Raw genomic sequence first — 26089 nt, forward strand, 5'->3', positions numbered from 1 at the left:
TCATGTCCCTCAATTTGGTCCTGGATCGACCCTGCCTCACTCTCCTCTACCGGAACCCAGCCGTCTTGATCTCCCATAGCACGACTTTCAAAATTCGGGTTTTTTTGTAAAACAAAATCAAATTTCGGTGACTTGTAATTTTGAGCGCGTTAACCGCGCTTCGGGTCTGTATCTCACTCCCAGACACCAATTGTTACGGACGCGGTTAAAGATGTTATTTACCGAGCGGTGGTATTGCCGCGACCTAACAGTTTCCCCGATTCTTCCCCAACTCACCCGATTCACCCAGACGTTGGCCAAATCGCGCTGTGCCAAATCAATGATAGAAAGGACACGCCGACTGGGAAAGAGGAAACGACGCAAGGGGTACAGTTCTCAAGACCTCCAGAGGAGGGTATAATTACAGTGGTGGAGAAAAGGGGTAGATTACAAGGCAGTGAGGTAAAGACACAGAAGAGATGGGCACTTAATTACCGTCTTATCTTAGCCCAGACAGACCACAGACAAACGGAACAAGGCTGACTTACACAGGGATTGATGGCAGGAAGGGACAGGTAGGTCGATAGCACAAGGTGCACCTTGGCTCGGGGACAGGATAAAGCACGGTCCAGAAGATGCGGGGAGGCCTCACAGCGCTCGGAGGGGACGTCTTTCTTGCTTCAAGCTCAGGTCGCATCTGACGTCACCTCCCTCTCCCTGCGCATGCTCAGCGGGGAGTGACACGCCCTCGGCTGGTTGGTTCCGCCCCACTGGGCCGGTCCGCCGCTTCCATTGGGTGCGGGGGTTACCGGGCTCCGCCCTTGACGAGGAGCTGACAGGGAGCCCCTATTTGGTAACCCCGTCGAGCACATGTTCGATGGCGGCTCGTTGGGAAGGCCTGGTGCCCTCCCAACACCCCTACCAACCAAGCCGGAGTGAGGACGCGCACTCCCTGCGCTCGTTGTTGTGGTTGTTGTTGTTGTTGTTGTTGTTGAACTGTGAGGAAGAGCTGCGGGGAGGTATTGGGAGGTCCTAAACTTCCTAACGGTGCCATACAATCACATTCTGGTGCAACGAAGGGTCAGAATTAATGGAAACGAGTCCTTAACTGACATAGACTAAGAATAACTAGCAAGATGTCCTATAGTTGTCTTACATGAGATGCGGTGAACCTGGGCACGACATTTAATGGGGGAAATAGGGGGAGGTCGGGTCTACAGAGTGTTGTTTACAGAAAATGGGACTAGGGAATGGGGGATTTGGGATAGTTGGGAAGTATTGAGGAAATAGGGGAATATTTACAAGCGGATATGGATGTATGGAAATCCCATATCCGCAACAATATATATATATACTTTATATAATTTTTCCTGTCTATACAATTAAGTTTCATAAAAGATCTTGCAATTTGTTTGATATCATATCTTGCATTCTGCACGGGTTACGACACAACTTGATGGATGAGTTGGGTATGTGACAAGAGCAAGAACATAAGATTTTGGTTCAGGTCTGGATGCAGATCTGACCTATCAATGGGATACAAAACATAAACTGTGCAGCCTGGTGGAGTTATGCTCTCTACCAAGTGCCATTCAAGTTGATATTAAGGTAATTCTTTCCTTTTTTCACCCACAATAACGTCGATGTTGAAAAAGGATCTATCAAATGTTATTTACACACTCGCTATCCCACTGTCAATTCAACCTTGCTCTCCCATGAGCATCAGTCTTATCGATAAAAAATATTACCTTGAGGTAGTTGTGTCTCCTTCCCCACTTCCAACCCTCAGCCTGAATGCTCGTGGGGGTTACATGAAGTACTGAACTGTAATTTTACTGTCCGTAATCCCAGTCGTAATTTAACTTTTCTTTTTGTTAAAAAATTTTTTGGCTAATGTGCAAAATAAAGAGATACTTCTGGAAAACGTACAGAAGTTTAACACAGTACTGTCCATGAATTGAGTTTGATATCAGTTTACATCACTTTCAAGGATCAATTTATTTGCTTCGAAATGTCAAATGTGGTTTTTGTTTCTTTTGAAGGTCATAAAGCATCCAGGAGAGCACGGACATGTTGAGGCATGCTGTTCATGAGATTTGTCAAGGTTTGGACAGGAATCGCTTGCCATGCAGTGACAATAGCCTGCTGCAATTCATGCACAGAGGTCGGCTGCTGGTCCAAGTGGTCGATTTGACGCGTTAATTCTGCCCACAAGTTCTCTATCGGATTCATATCCGGGGACATGGCAGGCCACTCCATATGCTCTACACCACGGTCAGCAAGAAAGTGTTGGATCATGCGAGCAGGATGAGGCCGTGCATTGTCATCTTGGAAGACAAAGTTTCCTCGAAAGGTTGCACGAGAAAATGGAAGCAATGTTTCTTCCAGAATGGCCCTGTACTTGAACTGGTTCAGGTTTCCATTCAGAAAAACCAGGTCAGTTTTGCCCCCTGCATGAAAAGCAGCCCAAACGGTCACCCCACCACCTCTTTCTTTGTTGTAGGCTTCATGCACTTGTCTGCGCACTCGGACGGGGCCATCTTGATGATAGACCAGAAATCTAGACTCGTCACTGAAGATCACGTGATTCCAGTGTCCTGGCTGCCATTGACGGTGCTCTCTGGCCCACTGCAATCGGCGCTGGCGGTGTTGTCTGGTCAGGCGTGGCTTTCTCAGGGGATGCCTGGCACGATAGCCTGCTTGAACCAGTCGTTGGTTGACTAGCCTTCTGTATACAGGCACATTTGTCAGTTGCTGCCACTCAGCCCTAAGCCGATTAGCTGACTTTGTACGGCCATTGCGGACTAACCGGTGCAGCTGGCGATCATCCCTCCTTGTGGTTCTGCGGGGACGTCCTGGCCTCGGTATTGGAGTAGGGACACCCCTCTGAGCATTTCGTTTCAGGATCTTTGACACCTGACCTTGAGTGATGCCATACTGCCGAGCAATAGCACGCTGTTTCATGCCGTAATTTCGTAAAGCCACCACTCCATGACAAACAGCATTGTCGAGTTGACGGACCATCTCCAGAGGAAGCGGCAATAACTTTTGGAGACGTGCAGCAGTTGTTTTCCACTAATACAGAACGCAACAACCCTTGTATACCCGACTGTGAAGCCAATCATCAAATGCACCTGTCCATACATTTTGCCACGCCACCTGTGATATAATCCTGTTGTTGACTTCTTGCTGCGACAGACAATCAGTGACATGGTTCTTTTCACAAATAAATCACCAAAGTGTAAAAGAAACTCACCAGATTGATATGCTGAGTTAAGAAAGTAAACCCGTCAAGAAAAAAAAAAATTCCATACATACATATATATATATATATATATATATATATATATATATATATATATATATATATATATATATATATATATATATATATATATATATATATATATATATATATATATATACACATATATATATATACTAGCGGGGTCACCCGTGGGAATCCCACGGGCATGGATGTGTGTGACATTTCGACATATTGAGTTATATGCTGCACATTCATTTTTACAAAATGGTTACTGGCAAGTCATCAGATCCAGAAATGGTGTGATGAACACAATTTATTTATTTCACATAATATGTGACCCCTCACTCCTCTCCACCTGACACTCTCCTGTCTCCACCTGACACTCTCCTGTCTCCACCTGACACTCTCCTCTCTCCACCTAGCACTCCTCTCCTCTCCAAACCCTCACATCCCTCTCCTTTCCAATCCCTCACCTCTCCAATCCCTCACACTCCTCTCCTCTGCAATCCTTCACACGCCTCTCCAATCGCGCCTCACACTCCTCTCCAATCGCGCCTCACACTCCTCTCCAATCGTGCCTCACACTCCTCTCCAATCGTGCCTCACACTCCCCTCCAATCACTCCTCTCCAATCGTGCCTCACACTCCTCTCCAATCACGCCTCACACTCCTCTCCAATCGTGCCTCACACTCCTCTCCAATCGCGCCTCACACTCCTCTCCAATCGCGCCTCACTCGCCTCTCCAATCGGCTTTCCCCGTCTCGTTTCTCTCCTTTTTCTCCTGTCTCGTTCTTTTTCTTGCTCCAAATCGGCCCGTCGGAATCGGAAATCGGCCCGTCTCGCCCGTCGGCCCGTCGGAATCGGAAATCGGCCCGTCTTGCTTTTGTGCTTGTGCGTAAATAAATTGTGTTCATGACACCATTTCTGGTGTTGGGCTAGCGGCTAGGGTGCCGGCTTAGGATCCTGGGTTCGAATCTCGGTCGATCGCCGAATTAATGCCAGGGGGGTTGACTCAGCCTGTCATCCTTCCGAGGTCGGCTAATTGAGTACCAGTTCACTGGTAATTCCCTGTTTGTCGTTGAAGGCGGCAAAAAGGGTTGGCGTCAGGAAGGGCATCCGGCCGTAAAACATTGCTTCAAAAAGGGGACAAAAAAACAACAACTACCACGGTCCCCGAAAAGGCCAACCCCCGCTTTGCGGGGAAAAATGGCCTCTAAACGGTGGTTTTTACACCATTTCTGGATCTGATGACTTGCCAGTAACCATTTTGTAAAAATGAATGTGCAGCATCTAACTCAATATGTCGAAATGTCACACACATCCATGCCCGTGGGATTCCCACGGGTGACCCCGCAAGTTTGCATTGACGTTCGTCGATGGACTCGTTCGCCCGTCTCATTCGTTTTCTTGCTGCATCCTGTTCAAGTCTGCGTTCTTCATCGATCGTCTCATTCATTTTGGAAATAGAAGTTTCCACGCAGCGCATGAATTGTCACGAACCTCAAGAGGAATTTGTCTCGTAATCATCAAATGATAAATGGCAAGTAAATTATATTGTGGAAAATTAAAGATTTCAAATAAACCTATTTAAAGTGTATTCGCACATAACTAATTTTAAAAAACGAAGAAATATCTCTCGGTAATTTCCTGAAACATATTTTACTTCCGGCTAATAATGTTGAATTAAATAAAAACGAAGAAATATATGTCGGCATCATTGTTGACGTTTTTGTGACGACTGTCATCAAACGAAAAAGTAATATATCTTAACGGAAAAGCAAAAGCGAATTTTTAATATATATCGACACGTTGCCGTCGGTGTCATGTTGGGCGGTGTATGATACACCATGACGCGATTTTTAAAAATATATCTCTGCATTTTCCCGCGTGTGTGGAATGTTCTCAATTATTGCTGACACCGAGTCCAAAACCATCGATAAAAATGAAATCATATGGTGAGTTAGATTGGAGATAAAGGCGTGAGAGAGACTCAATGGCCTTGAAGTTGAAGTTACAGGCGTTTGAGAATTCATTTCGTTCTATAAACGGCAACTTTCATTGGATTTCCTTCCCGTTTTTTTTCAACCGAGTCGAAAACTATGTTAGCGACTGTGAAAAATGAAATGATATATCGAATTTTTAATATGTATCGACACGTTGCCGTCGGTGTCATGTTAGGCGGTGTATGATACACCATGACGCGATTTTAAAAAATATATCTGCATTTTCCCGCGTGTGTGGAATGTTCTCAATTATTGCTGACACCGACTCTAAAACCATCGATAAAAATGAAATCATATGGTGAGTTAGATTGGAGATAAAGGCGTGAGAGAGACTCAATGGCCTTGAAGTTACAGGCATTTGAGAATTCATTTCGTTCTATAAACGGCAACTTTCATCGGATTTTCTTCTCGTTTTTTTTCAACCGAGTCTAAAACTATGTTAGCGACTGTGAAAAATGAAATGATATATCGAATTTAAAATAGATATCGACACATTGCCGTCGGTGTCATGTTGGGCGGTGTATGATACACCATGACGCGATTTAAAAATATATATCTCTGCATTTTCCCGCGTGTGTGGAATGTTTGTGGAAAATTAAAGATTTCAAATAAACCTATTTAAAGTGTATGCGCACATAACTAATAAAAAAAACGAAGAAATATCTCTCGGTAATTTCCTGAAACATATTTTACTTCCGGCTAATATGTTGAATGAAATAAAAACGAAGAAATATATGTCGGCATCATTGTTGACGTTTTTGTGACGACTATCATCAAACGAAATAGTAATATATCATAACGGAAAAGCAAAAGCGAATTTTTAATATATATCGACACATTGCCGGCGGTGTCATGTTGGGCGGTGTATGATACACCATGACGCGATTTTAAAAAATATATCTCTGCATTTTCCCGCGTGTGTGGATTGTTCTCAATTATTGCTGACACCGAGTCTAAAAGTAAAACCATCGATAAAAATGAAATCATATGGTGAGTTAGATTGGAGATAAAGGCGTGAGAGAGACTCAATGGCCTTGAAGTTACAGGCCTTTGAGAATTCATTTCGTTCTATAAACGGCAACTTTCATCGGATTTTCTTCCCGTTTTTTTTCAACCGAGTCTAAAACTATGTTAGCGACTGTGAAAAATGAAATGATTTATCGAATTTGATTTGAAATAAAACTGGGGGAGAGCAAGACACCACGGGCCTACAAAACAGGACTCAAAGCTATGCGAGTTAATAAAATGGTGGATATTTGTTTATAGCCACTCCCAGAATGGGTGGAGCTATGGGTGGAGCTACTCTGCAAACCGAGTAAGCCACACCCCGGACAGACACCCAACAGATAGACAGACAGACAGACAGAATCATCTACGGCTATTATAATATAGATATATATATATATATTTATTTATTTTTTTTATTTTTTTTAATATATATATTTTTTAAATATGCAGAGTCAAGGCTCGTGTAAGAGCTAACACATTAGACATGAAAACATGCACGGACACATGAAGGATACAATAAGTAAAGGGAGCGTGAGACAGGAGGGGGAGAGAGGAAAGCATACAAGCACAACAACAGTAGGGAACAAGGACATCGGTAGATCTGCAGAAGAGAGGGGGCCAGTGGGCGGGGAGGGGGGGTGGAGAGGTGAGGGGGAGGGAAGGGGTACATGGTATAAAGCAAATGAACACTACTAGGAATTTCAGGAAAGAAGTTGGGGATTGAAATATGTGGATTTGGGATGTTTTAAGGGGGGTAGAAAAGATCAAGGTTTTGGATGGGGCAAGAGAAGAGATGGTGGTGAACAGCTGTTCTCAAGACCTGGAGGGAGGAGTGGGATTGAAGAGTTGTTCCAGAGGCGGGAGAAAAGAGGAATGAAAGAGTGAAGGTGAGCAGAGAGTTTTGCTTTTGGTAGTTTCACCAGAAGAGGGTTGCTGGCAGATCTTGTGCGTCCTGCAGGAATATTTGGGGGGCAGAGCACAGACAGAGCAGGACGAGCAAGGCCCGAGAGGAGTCGGTGGAAGACAGAAAGCCCACCAACCTGCCTGCAGTGAGAGAGAGAGAGAGAGAAAGGCCCTCAGAATCAGCTCCATCGTGGGAGATACCAATGATTCTGAATGCTTTGGTTTCAACAGCGTGAAGCCGAGCTAGGTGTGAGGCAGGAGCACCAGCCCAAAGGGGAGAGCAGTATTCCATTGAGCTGTGGATAAAAGCTTTGTATGTGGTGAGGAGCTGAGCTTTCTGTGCCCAGAAAGGACTTCACATGATGGAGGATGCCCAGACAGCGACCATACTCCTTTGGCTTTGGAGGCCAGCTTGAAAATGCGGTTTTCCCAGGAAAGATCATGGCAGATAGTGAGAATCAAAAGCTTGAGTGACAGAACTTCTTGGAGAGGATTGTTGAGAAAGTAGATGGGAGGGTTGTCCAGTCGGTCTTTTCGGAGAGACATTGTAAGCGTGTGAGATTTGTCAGGATTGAAAGACATGTTCCACTTGTTTGACCAGTCTTTGATTTTGTCCAGGTCTGCAGAGAGTGAAGAGGCTGCCGCCTGCCGATCTGAGGGTTGAGATATGGAGCGGCAGAAAGTGGAGTCATCAGCAAAGAGATGGAGAGGATTTTCCAGAGAGTTGGATAGATCATTGATGAAGACCAGAAAAAGCACAGGGCCCAAAACACTGCCTTGAGGAACTCCAGCCTGAACAGGAAGGGGAGATGAGAGAAATCCATTCATGACCACACGTTGACTGCAACCAGAGAGGAAGTTGGCAAGCCATGTGTGGAGGTTTCCATGGATATCATAGTAGGAGAGTTTGGTGTGCAAGGCCGTGTGCCAGACCGTATCGAAGGCACGAGATACGGTATGTCAAGGGAGACAGCTTTGATTTCCTGTTTGGCATTGAGGGCCTCTATCCATTGTTGAGACAGCAGAAGCAGCATGTCCAGAGGAGAATGACGTGGTCTGAATCCAAATTGATGATTAGAGATCAGAGATGACCATTGGAGAAGAGGAAGGATTTAATATCAGAAGCGAAGATGGACTCCATGACCTTCTGATTATTGGGAGCAGGCTGATTGGTCTGTAGTTGCAAGGATCTGTTTTTGCACTTTTTTTTTGTGTAAAGCTGTAATGTTGGCTGATTTGCAAGGAGATGGCAGATGACATTGAGCAAAAGGGAGGGTGAAGAGAACAGAGAGAGAGAGGGTGAGAGAGCGGAAAAGCAGGATTTTAAGACCCGTGGGCTGATGCCATCTGGTCTATTTGCAGAATAAGAGTCGAGGTTTGACAGAAACTTCTCCACCTTGTCAGGAGAGAAGGACACAGAGTCCAGGAGCAGCCGGGTTAGACTGGGTACGGTGGGTACAGAGAGAGATGGGTTCGGGACACAAGATTTTGAGGCAAACACAGAGTTTGCGCATTCGGCTTTTTAACGTGCTGTGTCAGCTGTGTAGCCGTTTGAGGTAAGGGAGGGGATGGAGGGGGAACAAACAACAGAAACAGATTTGACCAGATGCCACCAGGATTTGGAGGGAGACAGGTTTGAAAGTTCAGTCTTGAGAGTGGAGAGATAGTGTTTTCTGGCTCTCCTGAGGGTAGACACACAGTTCCTACCTTGAATCACTCACTTCCTCTCCTCTTTCCTGCTCTCCACTCCCTTTTCCGTTTTATTGTTAAAATCTTTAGTTATGTCTACATGTTATCTCGTCTGCACCTCCCTTTCCACCAATCATAATGATTCCACTCAAAAATGCACATGCAACGTAGAATTTTGGTTAAGAGGATTTGGGGTGGGGACTCCGAGTGACCTTGTCCAGTGTAGATGGTGAGACCACATCATTTTCACGAGTTTAATCAGGCAAGGATGAAAATTACATCGGTCTGACTACCTATCTATCATGGGCATATGATGTCTACCCTATTGGTACCTAATACCGAGTGCATATATTGCCATATTGTCCACCTATAATCTCAGATGAGGACAACTCTGTGGTCAAAACGTCAGATCTGATCCTTGCCACCACTAAGCAATATTGTTTTAGTTTGTGGTGCCTTTTTATGTTCAAGCCTAAATCGTGTTATTGTTGCTGAATATGAAAATAAGCTTAAAAACTAGAACGCCATTCAGTGGAGCGCATACTCCCGCCGTGGGTGGCCGCTGCTGAGCCCTATCTTCCAATGGTAAAAAAATCCTTCAAAAAATTCCTGGATCCGGAATAATATCCTGAGCTTCACCAAAAACTAATCAATTTTTCCTTATCCCAAGGGCAATCATCCCACCAACTTTCATCCAAATCCGTTCAGAACTTTTCCAGATATCTTGTTCACAAACACACGGACACACGAACACACACACGGACGGACACGATCGAATGCATTACTCCCTGGTGGGAGTAATAAACTTTGATATCATGAGTAATCAATCAAAGTGCTCAATTGTGGTAAAAGTGTGTCGTGCAATTCCTGAGGCAGATTTTTTTTCTTTTGCCTTTTTATGTTTGTACTCTGTACTTTTTGGAGTTTTTGTTCTTTTTCCTTTTTCTATTTGTACTTTTTCTACTTGTACTTGGAACACAACACTAATTTTGTTTACTTAGGGTTACCATGCTGATAAAACAATAAATATACTTGTTTTTCAAAACTTGGATGTTGCCTTGTGCAGAAAAGGTAGGAAACCTAAATGTACAATTAGATAGTGTTATTATTGAAATATAAAAATGAATGCATTGAAAGACTTGATATCAGGTGTACGAGAGACCAGTAATTTAGCATTGTGGTGGTCATCTGCAGGAAACCCACCACCAGAAGTTGTTTGGCTACACAACGGTGTGGAAATACAGGAATCTGAGGATTTCCATTTCACGCAAACAGGACCCGAGTTTACCCTTCACATTCAAGAAGTCTTTCCTGAAGACACAGGTGTCTATACATGCCGTGCACAAAGCAAAGAAGGAGAATCCTCCACACAGGGCCATCTCACAGTGCAAGGTTATTTCAGTCAATTTCTTTATCCACCTCTCCCTTTGCTCATTCTCCTTTTTTCATGATATTCCTTCCTTTATTCCAATGTAACATTGTAAATGAAGGTAAATATTTTTTGAAGATCTTTTAGCTTTTTTATTTATGAAGATGTTTTTTTTTTAATGTTGCAAAGTGCTCGTTTGTATTTTTATAAACCTAGCTCTTAGAATAGTGTATCCTAGTGGGTAGACAGTTAGCTTACTGACAGTGAGGTTGTGAGGCACAGATTTAAATGGACAAACAAACAAACAAGAAATATGTCGTGCATTGCAGGATACTTGCGAAATCCCAAAAACAAGTTGTTGACCTTTGGCCTATGTTGATCTTTTGGCATATGTTGACCTAAAATATTATTGGTGGTTGAAATGCAATGATTAAGTATGCAAATCTTCTTCAAATTTAAGTCAATCAGATGAAGATTGACGATTTTAGGAATTTGGCCTATGTTGACCTTTTCACCTTTAGATCTTAAACATTATAATTAGTGGTTGAATTAAGTGACCGGATATGCAAATCTTGTTCAAATTTCAAGTCAATCGGATGAAAATTGAGGATTTTAGAAATTCCACCTAAGTTGTTGACCTTTGGCCAATGTTGACCTCAAAAATAATTGGTGATTGAATTCAGTGACCTGATATGCAAATCCTCTTCAAACTTCAAGTAAATCAGATGAAAATTGTGGATATTATAAATTCCACCTAAGTTGTTGACCTTTGGTCTATGTTGACCTTTTGGCCTATGTTGACCTCAAAAATAATTGGTGATTGAATTCAGTGACCTGATATGCAAATCCTCTTCAAACTTCAAGTAAATCAGATGAAAATTGTGGATATTATAAATTCCACCTAAGTTGTTGACCTTTGGTCTATGTTGACCTTTTGGCCTATGTTGACCTCAAAAATAATTGGTGATTGAATTCAGTGACCTGATATGCAAATCCTCTTCAAATTTCAAGTAAATCAGATGAAAATTGTGGATATTATAAATTCCACCTAAGTTGTTGACCTTTGGCCTATGTTGACCTTTTGGCCTATGTTGACCTCAAAATACTTAGTGGTTGAATTGAATGACCTGATATGCAAATCCTCTTCAAATTTCAAGTCAATCGGATGAAAATTGAGGGTTTTAGAAACTTCACCTAAATTGTTGACCTTTGACCTGTGTTGACCTTTGGACCTCAAAATCAATAGGCTTCTTCCATATGACCAACCACCATTTGGTAAAGTTTCGTAAAGATTGATTTAATATTGTGACCTATAGGCAATTGACATACAGACAGACAGACTGGCAGAGACAGGCAGACAGAACATGCACAAGATCTGCCAGCAACCCTCTTCAGGCGAAACTGCCAAAATCTCGGCTCTCTGCTCACCTTCACTCCTTCATTCCTCTTTTCTCCCGCCTCTGGAACAAACTCCCTCACTCTCTTCAATCCCTTTCCTCCCTCCAGGTCTTTAAAACAGCTGTTCACCACCATCTCTTATCTTCCCCCATCCAAAACCTTGATATTTTCCACCCCCGTCAAAACACCCCAAATCCGCCTCTTTCAATCCCCAATTTCCCTCTCTCTCCCTCTTGTCTCCCCCTTCCTTCATTGTATGTTTTATGTGTCTGTGCATGTTTTGATGTTCAATGCGTAAGCTCTTACACGAGACTTGATTCTGTATACAAAAATAAAAATAAAAATAATAATATACTTGAAAAATCTTCGATTTTCGTAAGTAATGAACAAATCTAAATAAATAGACATATGAGGTAACAGAGGTAGAAATATCACATATAGGGATGGAAGATGTGAGCTGACAATGGAATCTCAACTTTTATGTGGAAGAGAGTGCGATTGGACTGATAACGTTTTTTTTAACATAAAAATTAGAGGCTTGTGGAAGAGGGAGTTGTCTAAGGCTAAAAATTCCATGTCGTGATGGTGGGGTCAGAGTTGCTTCCAACAAGCAAGGGAATGAGCCAACAACAAAAGAGGTCATCGAGTGGAGGGGAGAATGCATTAACCTCCAAGTAAGATGGATGAGCGAGGTGGGGGTTAATGGGGATATCTGTAAAAGATTGCAGGGAGGAAGGGGGATGACGTGAGATGGTGGTGCACCGACATGATGACAGGTAGACGGTTACATTGGTGTGAAATACAACCTTGCGGGACAAAGGAGTGTAGGTGGGCATAAAGCGTGGATGGAGGGTTGCGTAAGATGGGAATACCGAGTGAACGTGCACATTCTGGAAGGGTTGGGGAAGATGGAAGCTAAAAAGGGCAAATATTTCCAAAAAAATCATGACTTTTAAAGCATCGCAAAAAGGAAATGAAATTAATAATGGCATGAAATCTGATTTGGGTCAATATCAGCAACATTTGGCATACCTTTTTATATTAACCCTTCATGTCTAACAACAATAATAATCATTTAGTTTGTTATAATACAAATGTGCATGTACACATTACAAACATTTGTCATAAAAGTATTCTAAGTTAGGCAAGACATGAGAGGAATGTTTAAATGTTTTATTTTATTATGGGGGAACCCAATTTAAAATTGTTAAATTTAAAATGTTTAAAATTTAAATGAAATGTTATGAAAATGAAAAAAATGTTAAATGAAAATTTTAAAAAAATGAATGTTTAAAAGTGAAGGAATGGGGGAACCCAATTCTTTTATTGCGGAAAGATGCAGAAAATATTTTTAATTATTAATTTGTACGTGCCATTTTGGCTGCATTGGATGTTCTTACAACACGGTTGGCATTAAATCAAACTTCTATTAGCTTACATAAATTATTTTAGTACTTCACATTCCTGCATGAAAAACACAATATCACCAAGATCAAGAGTTAATGGTATTATTTATGAAATGGAACTTTGCCTGCAAGGCAATGTAATTGTGATGTATGATCATACCACTTTATCTGATGTAACTTTTAATGTGCTAAGAATGGCTGAGGGCCATAAATTGAAAAAAAAACAACCATTTCCAATACTAGAGGGCCCGTTAGTCCGTTGTACCTAATTTTCATTGGCCTTCACCGCCTTGTAGCATACCTGCCTGCCAGACTCTTGGATCTTTTGGGTTGTCAGTCTCTTGGGTGCTCAGGGACTTTTGCGTCATTTGGGTCTTCAGAGTCTTTTTGGTCCTCTGGGTCTTTTGGGTTGGCAGAGACTTTTGGGTCTTTTGGGTCTTCTGTGTCTTTTGGGTATTCTGTGTCTTTTGGGTCTTCTGTGTCTTTTGGGTCATCAGCATCTTTTGGGTCTTTTTGGGGACTTTTGGGTATTTTGGGTCCTTGGGGACTTTTGGGTCTATTGTGTCCTTGGGGACTTTTGGGTCTATTGGGTCCTTGGGGACTTTGGATATTCTGGGTCTTTAGGGTTTTCTGGGTCCTCTGGGACTTTTGGGTATTCGGGATATTTTGGGTTCTCGGGGACTTTTCGGTCTTCTGGGTCTAATGGATCCTCGTGGTCTTATCTTTTGGGTCCTCATGTGGAAGAGGGAGTTGAGTCGTTTCTTTCTTTTGGGTCCTCATGGACTTTTGTGTCTTCAGGATCTTTTGGGTCCTCAGAGACTTTTTGGTCTTCGGAGTCTTTTGGGTGCTCAGAGTCTTTAGGGGTCTTTGGAGTTGGGTCTTCAAAGGTCTTCTTAGGCCAAAGTTAGGTTAGGTTAGGGGTCTTCAAAGGCCAAAGGGGCCTCAGCAGTCTAAAGAGTTAAAAGGTACATTTCAATAGTATATAATTAATTAATAGACACATGAATAAGACACAAAAAGTATGACACACACACACACACACACACACACACACACACACACACACATTTACAGTAGATCCTACCACCAACTGAAGTTCTATTTGAATAGCCATTCTAATTTGTTCTGAAACACGATACCTGTCGTCACCTGTGTTTCACCCCCAGAGCCAGCAGAAGGTGAGCAGCCTTGGTTCATAAGCAAACCACGTGCGGTCACAGCCCGAGCTGGTGATGCTGCGCTGTTGTCGTGCGCCGTAGCTGGCGACCCTTTTCCCAAAGTAAGCTGGCTACATGAAGGTCGACCAATCGGCTCCGGCGGCGATTACATGCTGCAGCAAAGCGGGGATGTTTTCTCCCTCGTTATATGCCATTCAAGACCATGCTATGCAGGTCCTTACGAAGTTCGAATTGAGTAAGTTCTTCATATTTTCATGTTTGCACAAACGATTGCTTTTGATTTACAAATACACTGGTTTTCAAGAAACGAAAGTTCAAAGTTTGGCTTCTGAAACTTTAAAGCAATCCATTTTATTTAATATACCGTAATAATAATGTGTTCCCTCACAAGGAACTTTGTTGCAGGAGGAGACAATTAGGCTCATAAAAGCCTGTGTTGTGGTTGCCAACATATGGTTGTTTGTTGATTATCCATATTTTTTCAGTTCTGAGCATCATCAAGCAACTAAGCAGCACATATCATTTTAAAACTCTTTGGTATGAGTCGGCCAGAGGTCGAATAGCCGACCTCCCTCAGACACAGAGCGGACGCTCTCTAACCATTACGTCGGATCATATTTCATTAAATCTGTTTTTCCTTGAGTTGAGTTGAGTACTGTATTTGTGTTTTTATGTTCTTGTAATTTGCTTTCTTTAATTGTGAATTGTGAAACTTTGTTCTTTTTTAAAATAAGGGAAAAATATTTTAAAATTTTTTAAAAAATGTAATTGAAATAAAAAACATTTTTAAATATTGTAATTAAATAAGTATATAATTAAATTAATTAAATAATTTTTTTAAATTAAAAAAAATCATTTTAAAGTATATTAAATAATTTTTTACATTAATAAAAATACATTTTAAAATAATTTAAATAATTAAATTAATTTTCAAATTTTTAAATTACATTTAAATTAAACAATTTTTTTATTTATTATTATTTTATTTTTATCCTTTCATTGTGAAACACTTCTGACATTGTTCATTTTCTTATTTCATTGACATATGTGTGGAAAGTACACGCTCAGACCAGGAATCAAACCCAGGTCCTCTAGTGAACCGTAGCAGCGTTTTTTATTCCTGGTCTGAGCGTGTAATTTTCACACATATGTCAATTAATTATTTATATTCCTGTTCATTTATATAATTTTCTTATTTGAGAAATCGATGAACTTATTTAAAAAACAGCAACAATTTTTTTTAAAATATGTAAAATTAGACCGATAGTAATGTATGAAAGCGCATCATCCCAAGAGTATACAAATCATGACTTGGGAAATAATGTGGAAGTTTTTCTGCTATTAAAGTGGCTTTTATTAAGAACATTCATGAGCAGCAAAAGAAACTTCCCTGGAGATTCTGATGCTTGAAATGCATGAAGCTGAAATCACTCCCTCCTTCCTTTCCCACAGCTCAGAAAAGCACTAGGGAAGTTGGGGAGGGCAGATTTGAGGCAGGATTGGTGGGAGGGAGGTAGCATGCATGGGATGTGGGTGAATATGGGTGTGTTCATTGGTTGCTTGGAATGGATAGCATGCAAAGGATGTTATGCCATGGGGCTGCTGGTTTTGAACTGCTCCTAGCTTTGCATGTTGTGTAGATTGAAGGAGTGGCTCTGTAATTTGCAGTAGTTACGCTTTCACCTGTTATTCTTATTACCTGTACAAATGTAACCCAACTGCTTTGGGCCTCGCAGGAATGCCATCGGTGTTTCCAGCTGCGCTGTCTCTCTCCTTGTTATTGGCGAAGAGCAAGGCGAACTAGACTCTTGGAGGCAAGTGTGCTATTTAATTTGGGTTACTTTAGAAAAGTCTCACTTTTCAGGTCAAAATGTTTGCCAGAATTCTTTTTCACCTTTACAACTCTTTGTAAGTCTTATAAACTGGTAGCAAGTGTGCAGTGCTGTTTGTTTCTTAAGGTGCTGGTGTAATCAAGTTGCCATGTCGTGCGCTGCAGCACACAACAGCCGGAGCAAAATTGTTCCAGCCCCCTTGATGCCGGTAGGAGCTGGCAGCACTCTGAGCCTGGGCTGCCAGAGGGCAAGGCTGAGCAGCTCGACTTTCGAAGTGTCCTCCGCCACAAGGTCCACACAAAGGAGTGCTCGGCGGAGACACTGAAGCAGCAGGAGGCAGCACAAAAGGACTTTCGCAGTGTTCTTGTTAGCAGCAGGAAATCCGCAGTGAGCAAGGAGTGCCAACCTCCTGAGGTGAAATCCTCTACGGAACTGCCCCGGAACGGACCTGCTGTGGACTGTACTCACAACGCTGTGGACTTGACCCCAAATTCATCCTGGAAGGTCGCGCGGTCAGATAAGTCCACCACTCCTCCATTGCCACCACCAAAACATACATTTTCACACGCTTTCTTACCAAAGGCTGGGAACCACAACATCTCTGACTTAAGTCGCATTGAGTCTGAGAACCTGTGCAGCGTCCCAGCTATCATGGCTCACGCGGGATGTGAGAGTGGGCGTCTAAGATGCTGTGAGGGTGTGGTGTCTCAAGTTGAGGAGGGGGCACCGATCTTCACCGAGTCACTGCGTGATGTGCGTGTACTGGATGGTGCTAGACTGGAACTAAGCTGCCGGGTGCAGGGTGAGCCACCACTCTCCATCACGTGGACCCTCGACGGGAAGACCCTGCAGCCTTCACAGATCATCACCTTTCGACAGATCGGTACATCCATAGATAGATTTGGCACACCGCTGGACCTTTCAAATTGCAACTTTGTACATCAAAATTAGCAAGTACATTCTTGTATCACAACCATTCTTGCACTGATTCTTTATTCTGAATCTTTTCTGAATCTCCTTTTCTGAATCTCAATTTTCTTTATTCTGAATCTGTCAACTTTCTTTCTTCTTGTAGTCATATATGCAATCAAACAACATTTACTGATAAGAGCATGCTGAACTAAATGTTAAATGTTTTACGAAAACGAAATGTTAATTTTTTTCCAGGACTTTGCGACACCCGAATTGCGAACCGCCATTGTGGTTCAGTGTAGGGACTTATAAGGCCATTTTGGGGTTGTGATCCCTCCCACACTCACACCCATATCCTTTGGCAGTCACTTGTTTATGATTGGGATAACGATCATAAATGTAACACAAATATGCTGAATTTAATCGTCATCACAAAGTCTTGCATCAGATTAATAGTTGGGGTTGCTGTAAGTTGTGGTTTCTAAACACTCTGTAGAAAAACCATTTGGCTTGTTTTGTGGTGAGGAAGAATAAAGGTTGTGCACACAGTCTTATGCAGCAACATTTGGTTTGCTCTAATGTTTATTAGGGCTGGCAGGATGGCCTGAAGGTACACACACTCGCATCTTGTTTGTCTAGCCTGGGTTCTAATCCAGAACCAGCTATAAATTGCCATCCTGGTGTTTCACAGGCAGATTGAATCATCAATGTGCGCGCCCTTCCTCGGATGGACGTTAAACTGAGCGTACAGCATTTGTTGGTGGACGTTAGAGATCCCACGGTATCCTTCGCAAAGAGTAGGCGAGCTATCGCAAGCACCTGGAGAAATTCCAAATGCCTGCCATAACTACTGCTGAGAAGGCAATGGCAACCCTCCCAGTATACTGCTTCTGCAGCACCCACCTTCTGTAGCAGAGTATGGTACATTAGAATCAGAAGAGAATGTCTATTATTTAAAAAATAAATAAAATTCATTTATAGGACATGGACAACAATGCATATTGCATAAGGTGTAAAATGTTTGTGCTTTATGAATCAGATGGAGGACTGGTTTGGTTCTTGCCTCTATCCTCGATGTCAATACATTTTTAATGCAACAAATATGTTTTGGCACATGTTCTTTTCCAGGGGACATGTGCTCACTCACAATTGATGAAGTACTTCCAGAAGATGAAGGGAACTATGGCTGCTGTGCAGAAAACTCATATGGACGGGATTGTACTACTGCCGTAGTATACGTGGATGGTGCGTAATGGGTGGGACAATGGAGTCTGTCTCCGTATATGTATATTGCTTACAATATGTGTGTGTATGTATATATATATATATACAGAATGTTCATTTTGCTAACATGTGAGGCCACGATTTATACTGAGCAGCAGAACAACCATGTAGTATAGTGTGCTCATTTCTGAGTTGTCTTTGTCTGAGCTTCTCAAAATTCTCTGAGCGGGGCTTGGAGGGGGAGCTGTTAAAGAAAGCGTATCAACCGGGAGAGTCGGCTGTCTGATCAGCACTCACTTGTGGACTGAAGGCATTCCATGAAATATTTCAGAAAAATGTATGGACGCTTCTACATTGGTTCAATTAAGTATTTGTAGATCAAGTTAAGTGATATTTTTTATCGTTAATGAAATTGTACTCGTTATACCGATTGCATAAACTGGATTATGTCAGATTTTGTGAAAAGGGATTTTAGTAAAGTCTTAACTATACAGTATATCTAATATATAAAACTTTCTAACCACTGACTGATTGGCTGATATTAATTTTCAGTACCTTCTGGGTGTCGAAAGCTGAAATTTGGCGTGCCGATGGACATGAAGGCCGATACACCGGGAAAAATTACAAGGCTGTCAAAAAGTGTCCGTAAATGAAAATTTATGTAAAAAACTCTAAACACATCCATAAAACCCCATAAAACGTCAATCGATATCTAGCATTTGAAAATTGTAATTTCTATAACTGTAAACTGTGAAATAAACATGACATTAATGTCTGTAAATTAAAAACGAAAAGTGTCCGCAAATGAAAATTTACATATAAAGCCGTAAATGTCCATTTTTAAAAACGATATCGATATCTAGCATTTGAACATTGTAACTTATATAACTGCAAACTGTGAAATAAACATGGCAATAATGTCCATAAATGAAAAAAAGAAAAAGCATCCGTAAATGAAAATTTACTTATAAACATATTATATAAATGTTGTGTGCTCTCAAGTGTTTGTGTGCTTCCCCTTCTCTTGTCTTCCGCTCCCTCTTTTTATATATTTTGTTTGTCTGGTAGATTTGTTTGTGAAGTCAATGTCAGCTCTTTCACGAGCCTCGATTCAGTATACAAAAACAAACAAAACAAAAAAAAAACCATAAATGTCCTTTAAAAACTCAATCAATATCTAGCATTTGAAAATTGTAATTTCTATAACTCTAAACTGGGAAATAAACATGACAATAATGTCCATAAATGAAAAAAAGAAAAAGCTTCCGCAAATGAAAATTTACTTATAAAACTGTAAATGTCCATTTTTAAAAATCTATCAATATCTAGCATTTGAAAATTGTAATTTCTATAAATGTAAACTGTGAAATAAACATGACACTTAATGTCTGCAAATGAAAAAGAAAAGCGTCCGTAAGCGAAAATTTACTTATAAAACCGTAAATGCCCATTAAAAAAACTCATTCAATATCTAGCATTTGAAAATTGTAATTTCTATGACTTCAAACTGTGAAATAAACTTGACAATAATGTCCGTAATTAAAAAACGAAAAAGCGTCCGCAAATGGAAAACGTACTTATAAAACTGTAAACGGACTGTAAAACACTGTAAATGTCAATTTAAAAAAAAAAATCTATCAATTTCTAGCATTTGAAAATTTTTATTTCTATAACTGTGAACTGTGAAATTAAAATCTCAATGAAAATGTATGTAATAAATACCGTAAACATGTCCGTAAAATGAAGATATCTAGCAGCAGGTTGGTAATGCTTGCCTATAATCATAAAGCTTCTATTTATTATGTTCCTATGTATGAAGCACGGTTTGTTATTGCTTACACAATGTGTAAGCATGCACCACTGGTACATAAATATAATTCACTAGTCTAAAGCCCGTCAAAAATGATGGGTTGGAACAGTTTTTGACGGTACAGCCGCGTGAGCATGCCAAAGTCTGAACTCTGGGCCTAGTGTCAGGTGTGCTTATATCATCTTTATTTATGAGACATCATACAGACGTAAATGAACACTCGTTTTACTCTGCGCGCATTGCACATCACGTGCAGCAAATTTCACCTCCCTGTGCCTTGTATTTATTGTGATTAAAAAAATACTGCTTCTGTACACCGACCTTGAGGCTCAGTTTGCAAGCCACTGTCTACAATTCCAATGTAAGAGGCATAATTACTCTTCTTTTGGGTCTTTGGAGTCCTTGGGGTCTTTTGTGTCCATGGGGTCTTTTGTGTCCTCTGGGTCATTTGGGTCCTTAGCACATTTGGGTCTTTTGGGTCTTCAACGTCTTTTGGGTCTTCTGGTTCATCGGTGTATTTTGGGTCATTTGGGTATTTTGGGTCTTTGGTCTTTTGAGTCGTTTGAGTATTTTGGGTCCTCAATCTGGATATTTGGGGTCCTCAATCTGGATATTTGGGGTATTTAAGGGTCTTTGGGGGTATTTTGGGTATTAGGGGTAATTTGGGTCTTTGGGGATTTTGGGTCTTTAATGATCTTCAGGGTATTTTCGGTCTTCTGGGTCTTTTCGATCTTTTGGGTCTTCTGGGTTTTTATGGGGGTCTTTCAGGACTTTGGAGTCTTTGGGATATTTTGGGTCTTGGGATCTTTTGGCTCTTTCGGGTCTTTTCGGTTTTCGGGGTCTTTCAGAGTCTTTGGGATATTTTGGGTCTTTTCAGTCTTCAGGGTCTTTGTGGTATTTTGGGTCTTCAGATGCCTTGGGGGTCTTCTGGGTCCTTGGGGTCTTTTGGGTCCTCTGGATCTTTTGTATCCTCGGGATATTTTGGGTCTTCAGGCTCTTTGGGGTCTTCATGGTCTTTTGGGTTTTCAGGGTCTTTTGGGTTTTCAGGGTCTTTTGGGTCTTCGGTGTATTTTGGGTGTTTGGGGTCCATTGGGTCTTCATGGTATTTTGGGTCTTTAACAGTCTTCAGGGTCTTTTGGGTTTTCAGGGTCTTTTGGGTTTTCAAGGTCTTTTGTGTTTTCAGGGGCTTTTGGTCTTTTGGGTATTTTGGGTCTTTGGGGTATTTTGGGTCCTCAGGGTTGTTTGGGTCTTTTGAATCCTCATGGTCTTTTGGATCCTCGGGCTCTTTTCGGTCTTTTGAGTCTTTGGGGTCAATTGAGTTTCAGGGTCTTTTCAGTATTTGGGGTCTTTATGGTCTTCGTGGTTTTTGGGGTATTTTGGGTCTTCATGGTATTTTGGGTCTAACAGTCTTCGGGGTATTTTGGATCTTCAGGGTCTTTGGGGTCTTTTGGATCTTCAGAGTCCTTAGGGTCTTCGAGTCCATGGGGTCTTTTGGGTCCTTTTTGTCATTTGGGTTCTTGGGGTTGTTTAGATCTTTTGGATCCTTGGGGTATTTTAGGTCTTCAGAGTCCTTAAGGTCTTCTGAGTCCTTGGGGTTTTCTGGGTTTTCATGGTCTTTTGTGTCTTGAACAGTCTACAGGGTATTTTGGGTCTTCGGGTATGTTGGGTGTTTTGGGTCCATTGGGTCTTCTGGGTCCTTGGGGTCTTTTGAGTCCTCAGGGTCTTTTAGGTCTTTTAACCAGTGGACACACAGTGTTGTTCAAAGATTGCCCATTAAACCCCCTCACTCAAATCCCTCCTGAAGCACTAATCAAAGCCTTTAAAACCTAGCCTTATGAAAACACATACACACACACACACACACACACACACACACACACACACACACACACACACACACACACACACACACACACACACACACACACACACACACACACACACACACACACACACACACACACACACACACACACACACACACACACACACACACACACACACACACACACACACACACACACACACACACACACACACACACACACACACACACACACACACACACACACACACACTTTTTTACATGGTAGATTTTGCTGGATTTGATGGCCTATCGTTGCCTTCATTGTGTATTGCTTTAACTCGTTTTCCTTTTTTTTTGCAGTGGAATGTGACGCAAGTTAAACATTGTCATGCTAAAACAGCACACTTAAAGAAAAGCGTTCCTTTAAAAAATAACTTTTTTCATTTATGTTGCATGTTGCTTGTGTCGAGCAGTGCAGCCATGCTAACTTGTACTTTGTAAAAGTGGAGAAAAGTTTCAGGAAGTTTGGAATAAACAGGTATGTGCTAGGGAAATGCCACGGTAATTGTCGACTTTTCCCACATGCAGAACCTCCATCACAGCAAGCAGATCCTATCAAGACAGAACACACACAATTAGAAACACCACCTCAGACAAAGACTATGCAAGGTGAGTTTTGTGCATCTGGAGGCTCGCCCTGTGTATATATTGAATGGATGAGGAAGTTACTGAAATGATGGAAATAAAGAAGCAGATCTTGTCAAGTTCTTCCCAAAACTGGCACACTTCATGTCTCTTCCATCTTCCATGCTTCGCTCACTTCCTTTCATTCCCTCATTAAACGCCCAGATGTCTACATTTGTGAAATTACCCCATTTGGAATGTTGTTTAATGTTTTTTTTATCTACTAATAAGTTCTTGTAGGCACTCATGGGAATGTGAATCTTAATGCTTGTACAGTATATTGGTGTAAACATTGCCATTTAAACACTGAGAATGAGGGGAAAACAAGTTCTGTAGTGTGCGTATTAACCATGGTTTTCCCAATCAGCGCTTGCTGCCTTTTTGGCTCTCTCAAACAAGCTTTACATGCTAAAGTACAAATCTCACTGACCCATCACCTTAATAAGTCTAATGCTTTGTTTGCAAAGCTGCTCTTGTTTATTGGAAACTAGTGGGGTCCGTCAGGATAATCTCGTGGTAGATTCCTAGCTTTCAGGTCATGTACTCGTATATAATCTCGGTTAATTTCCCGACAGGATATAGTCTAACGTTAAATGTCATCCAAGGTCACAAACATGGTATGCTGCATCATCAAGTACATTTCCCTTCGGAGGATGAATCAAACCAGCTGTTGCATCTACCGTTGTACCGTTCGTTGCCTGCCTGTTTCCAGACCAAACTGATAATTTTATTAATGCATCCTGGTACAGAACATGATGTCCCTGGTTATATTAGTTTCTCTTTTCCATTGGGATATGATGAGTAATGATGAGTATATTTCTGTAGCTGGTGACTACAAGATATTTTCTACCTTGTTCGCACTCCAACCGAGAATTGAAGTACCAACCGAGAATGAAGGTGTGGAGGTTGAAAGAGGTGACAGTAAGGGAGGCATTAAAAGAGAGGCTGAGTATGGTAGGGGTTGATGTGGTTGAGCTTGAAAGTGGTTGGATGTCAATGAAAGATAGTCTGTTGGGAGCCGTTGGTGATGTATGTGGATGGACAAAAGGACCACCGAGGCACTCGGAAACATGGTGGTGGGATGATGAAGTTGGAAAGAAGATTGACGAGAAGAGGAAGAAGTTCAAGGAGTGGCAGAAGGCGAAGGGTATGGGGGCAGAAAAGGCAGAGCATGAAAGTTATAAGGCAGCCAAGAAGGCTGCAAAGAAAGAGGTAGCAAAGGCGCAGGAGGCATGTAGGAAAATGTTCGGAGAACGCTTGGATTTGGAAGAGGGTCAGAGAGCAGTATTCAGGATTGCAAAGCAGATAGCGAAAGAGAGGTGTGATGTGATGGGGGTGAGTTGCTTGAAGGATGAAGTAGGACAAATGGTTGTGGACCCAGATGGAATTAAAGGAAGATGGAAGAGATATATGGAAATACTGTTGAATGCAGAGAATGAATGGGATGGCAACATAGAGAGTAACCCAGTTTTAGGATCGGCAGAGAAGATAACCGAGAAGGAAGTTGAGGAAGCGATAAAAGCAATGAAGAGTAGAGAAGCGGGAGGGCCGACGGGAGTTGTGGGAGATATGTTGAAGGCAGCGGAAAATTGGGGTATGAAGAGAATGACAGAGATCTGCAATCTGGTGGTGAAAGAAGGCCGCATTCCAGTGGATTGGGAACTGAGTACCCTCGTCCCTCTATACAAGGGGAAAGGTGACCCTCTGGACTGTGGCTCGTATCAAGCGATAAAGTTATTGGAGCATGGAATGAAGATATTGAAAAGGGTGTTGGAGAGGAGGATAAGGAAGAAAGTGAAGATTGACGAAATGCAGTTTGGATTTATGCCAGGAAGAGGAACGACAGACGCGCTTTTTATTGTGAGGCAGTTGCAGGAGAAGTACATGGAGAAGAGGAAGAAGTTGTTTCTTGGATTTGTTGATCTGGAGAAAGCATTCAATAGGGTTCCACGTGAAGTATTGACATGGGCATTGAGGAAGTTAGGAGTGGAGGAATGGTTGATCAGAGTAGTGATGGCAATGTACAAAAGAGCGCGCACAGCTGTAAGGACGAAGGACGGGAACAGTGGTGAGTTTGAGGTGAAGGTGGGAGTGCATCAGTGGTCGGTACTAAGTCCACTACTATTTGTAGCTGTGATGGAGGTGCTGGCTCGGAATGTAAAGGAGGGTTTACCGTGGGAGTTGTTATATGCAGATGATCTGGTGTAGATTGCAGAAAGTATGGATGGACTGAAGGAGAAGATGAACAAGTGGAAGGAATGTATGGAGACAAAAGGTCTGAAGGTGAATATCGGAAAAACGAAGGTGATGGCAAGTGGTAAGGCATGTGGTGAGGTGGAAAGAACTGGGAAGTGGCCGTGTGCTGTGTGCAGGAAGGGTGTTGGAGTGAATTCCACTCAATGTACAATGTGCGCTGAGTGGGTTCATCAAAAATTTAGTGGTTTGAGAGGGTCATTAACCAGTGTGGCAGCTACATTCAAGTGTAAGGTGTGCACAGAGGGAGCTGCAGATGGTGGAAATGTTGAGTTGGATCTTGGAGATGGCATGAAGCTGGAAGGTGTGAAAACATTTTGTTACCTCAGAGACATGCTGAATGGAGAAGGTGGATCAGACTCGGCAAAGGTTGCTCGAGTGAGATGTGCATGGAAGAAGTTTCGGGAACTGAGTGGCGTGCTGACGAGGAGGGGAGTGTTGTTGAAGCTGAAGGGAAAGGTGTATGCTGCATGTGTGAGAAGTGTTTTGATTTATGGGAGCGAGACATGGGTAATGAACGTATAGCAGCAACGAAGGCTGGAAAGGGTGGAAATGCGAATGGTTCGGTGGATGTGTGGAGTATTGTTGAGAGAGAGGAAGACAAATGATGAATTGCGAAAGATGATGGGAATATAACCTGTGATGGATGCTGTGAAGAGAAACAGTTTGAGATGGTTTGGTCATGTGTTGAGGAAGGATGAAAGTGACTGGTTGAGAAGAGTGATGGAAATGAATGTAGAAGGAAGTAGAGGACGGGGAAGACCGAGAAAGACTTGGCTAAATATGCTCGAAGAAGAAATGCGGGCAAGGGGGTTAACAAGGGGAGATGCAGAAAATAGGGCAAAATGGAGAAGATTGTCATGGGGACCGCAAGGCTAACTCCCGCTCTTGCAGGGAAAATGGCCTTAAAATGCCTGTTGTTGTTGTTGTTGTTCGCACTCCATGTAATTCTGTTCCACGGAGGATTACCGATCCGCATGTATGTGAACCGAACCACTGAATATGAGTACGTTGATGAAAAGCAACACCTACCCTGCACTTCAGAAGAAGCTCTTCGGCAGGTAGTTTTTCTTAGCAGGGCAGATATATTGATATCATTTTTGTTATTGGGCAGAATAATTATTCACTAATTATCCACAGGGTTGGTAGGCAACATTTCAGGGATCCTCGGTTGAAATTTTGCAATATTTTGCAACATATTTGCTCATGTCACATTTTAAAATGCACTAGAGAATGCAATTATTATTTATTTATTTTTACAGATTTTACACAGGCCGAAACACATTATGTCAGACTTTGCCGATAAAGAGCTAGAAGCCCTGGTGGAGCACTTCAGACTGAAGTTAGAGTTTGCAGGAACAGATC

The 26089-nt window shown here is 41.9% G+C and overlaps 1 protein-coding gene across 1 annotated transcript in view; it reads left to right on the plus strand.

Moving 5' to 3' along the window:
- The window catches only part of MYLK (myosin light chain kinase), a gene marked incomplete in the record, with an annotated part of 313975 nt that overhangs the window by 218269 nt on the left and 69617 nt on the right, over nucleotides 1-26089 (plus strand). Inside the window, 6 exon segments of the mRNA XM_078782291.1 lie at nucleotides 10046-10243; nucleotides 14191-14437; nucleotides 15939-16016; nucleotides 16199-16917; nucleotides 18075-18191; nucleotides 22376-22456. Of these exon segments, the coding sequence (XP_078638417.1) occupies nucleotides 10046-10243; nucleotides 14191-14437; nucleotides 15939-16016; nucleotides 16199-16917; nucleotides 18075-18191; nucleotides 22376-22456 (1440 nt within the window).

The sequence above is a fragment of the Myxine glutinosa genome, chromosome 7, assembly GCF_964187855.1.
Source record: "Myxine glutinosa chromosome 7, kmMyxGlut1.1, whole genome shotgun sequence".
Lineage (NCBI taxonomy): Eukaryota > Metazoa > Chordata > Myxini > Myxiniformes > Myxinidae > Myxine > Myxine glutinosa.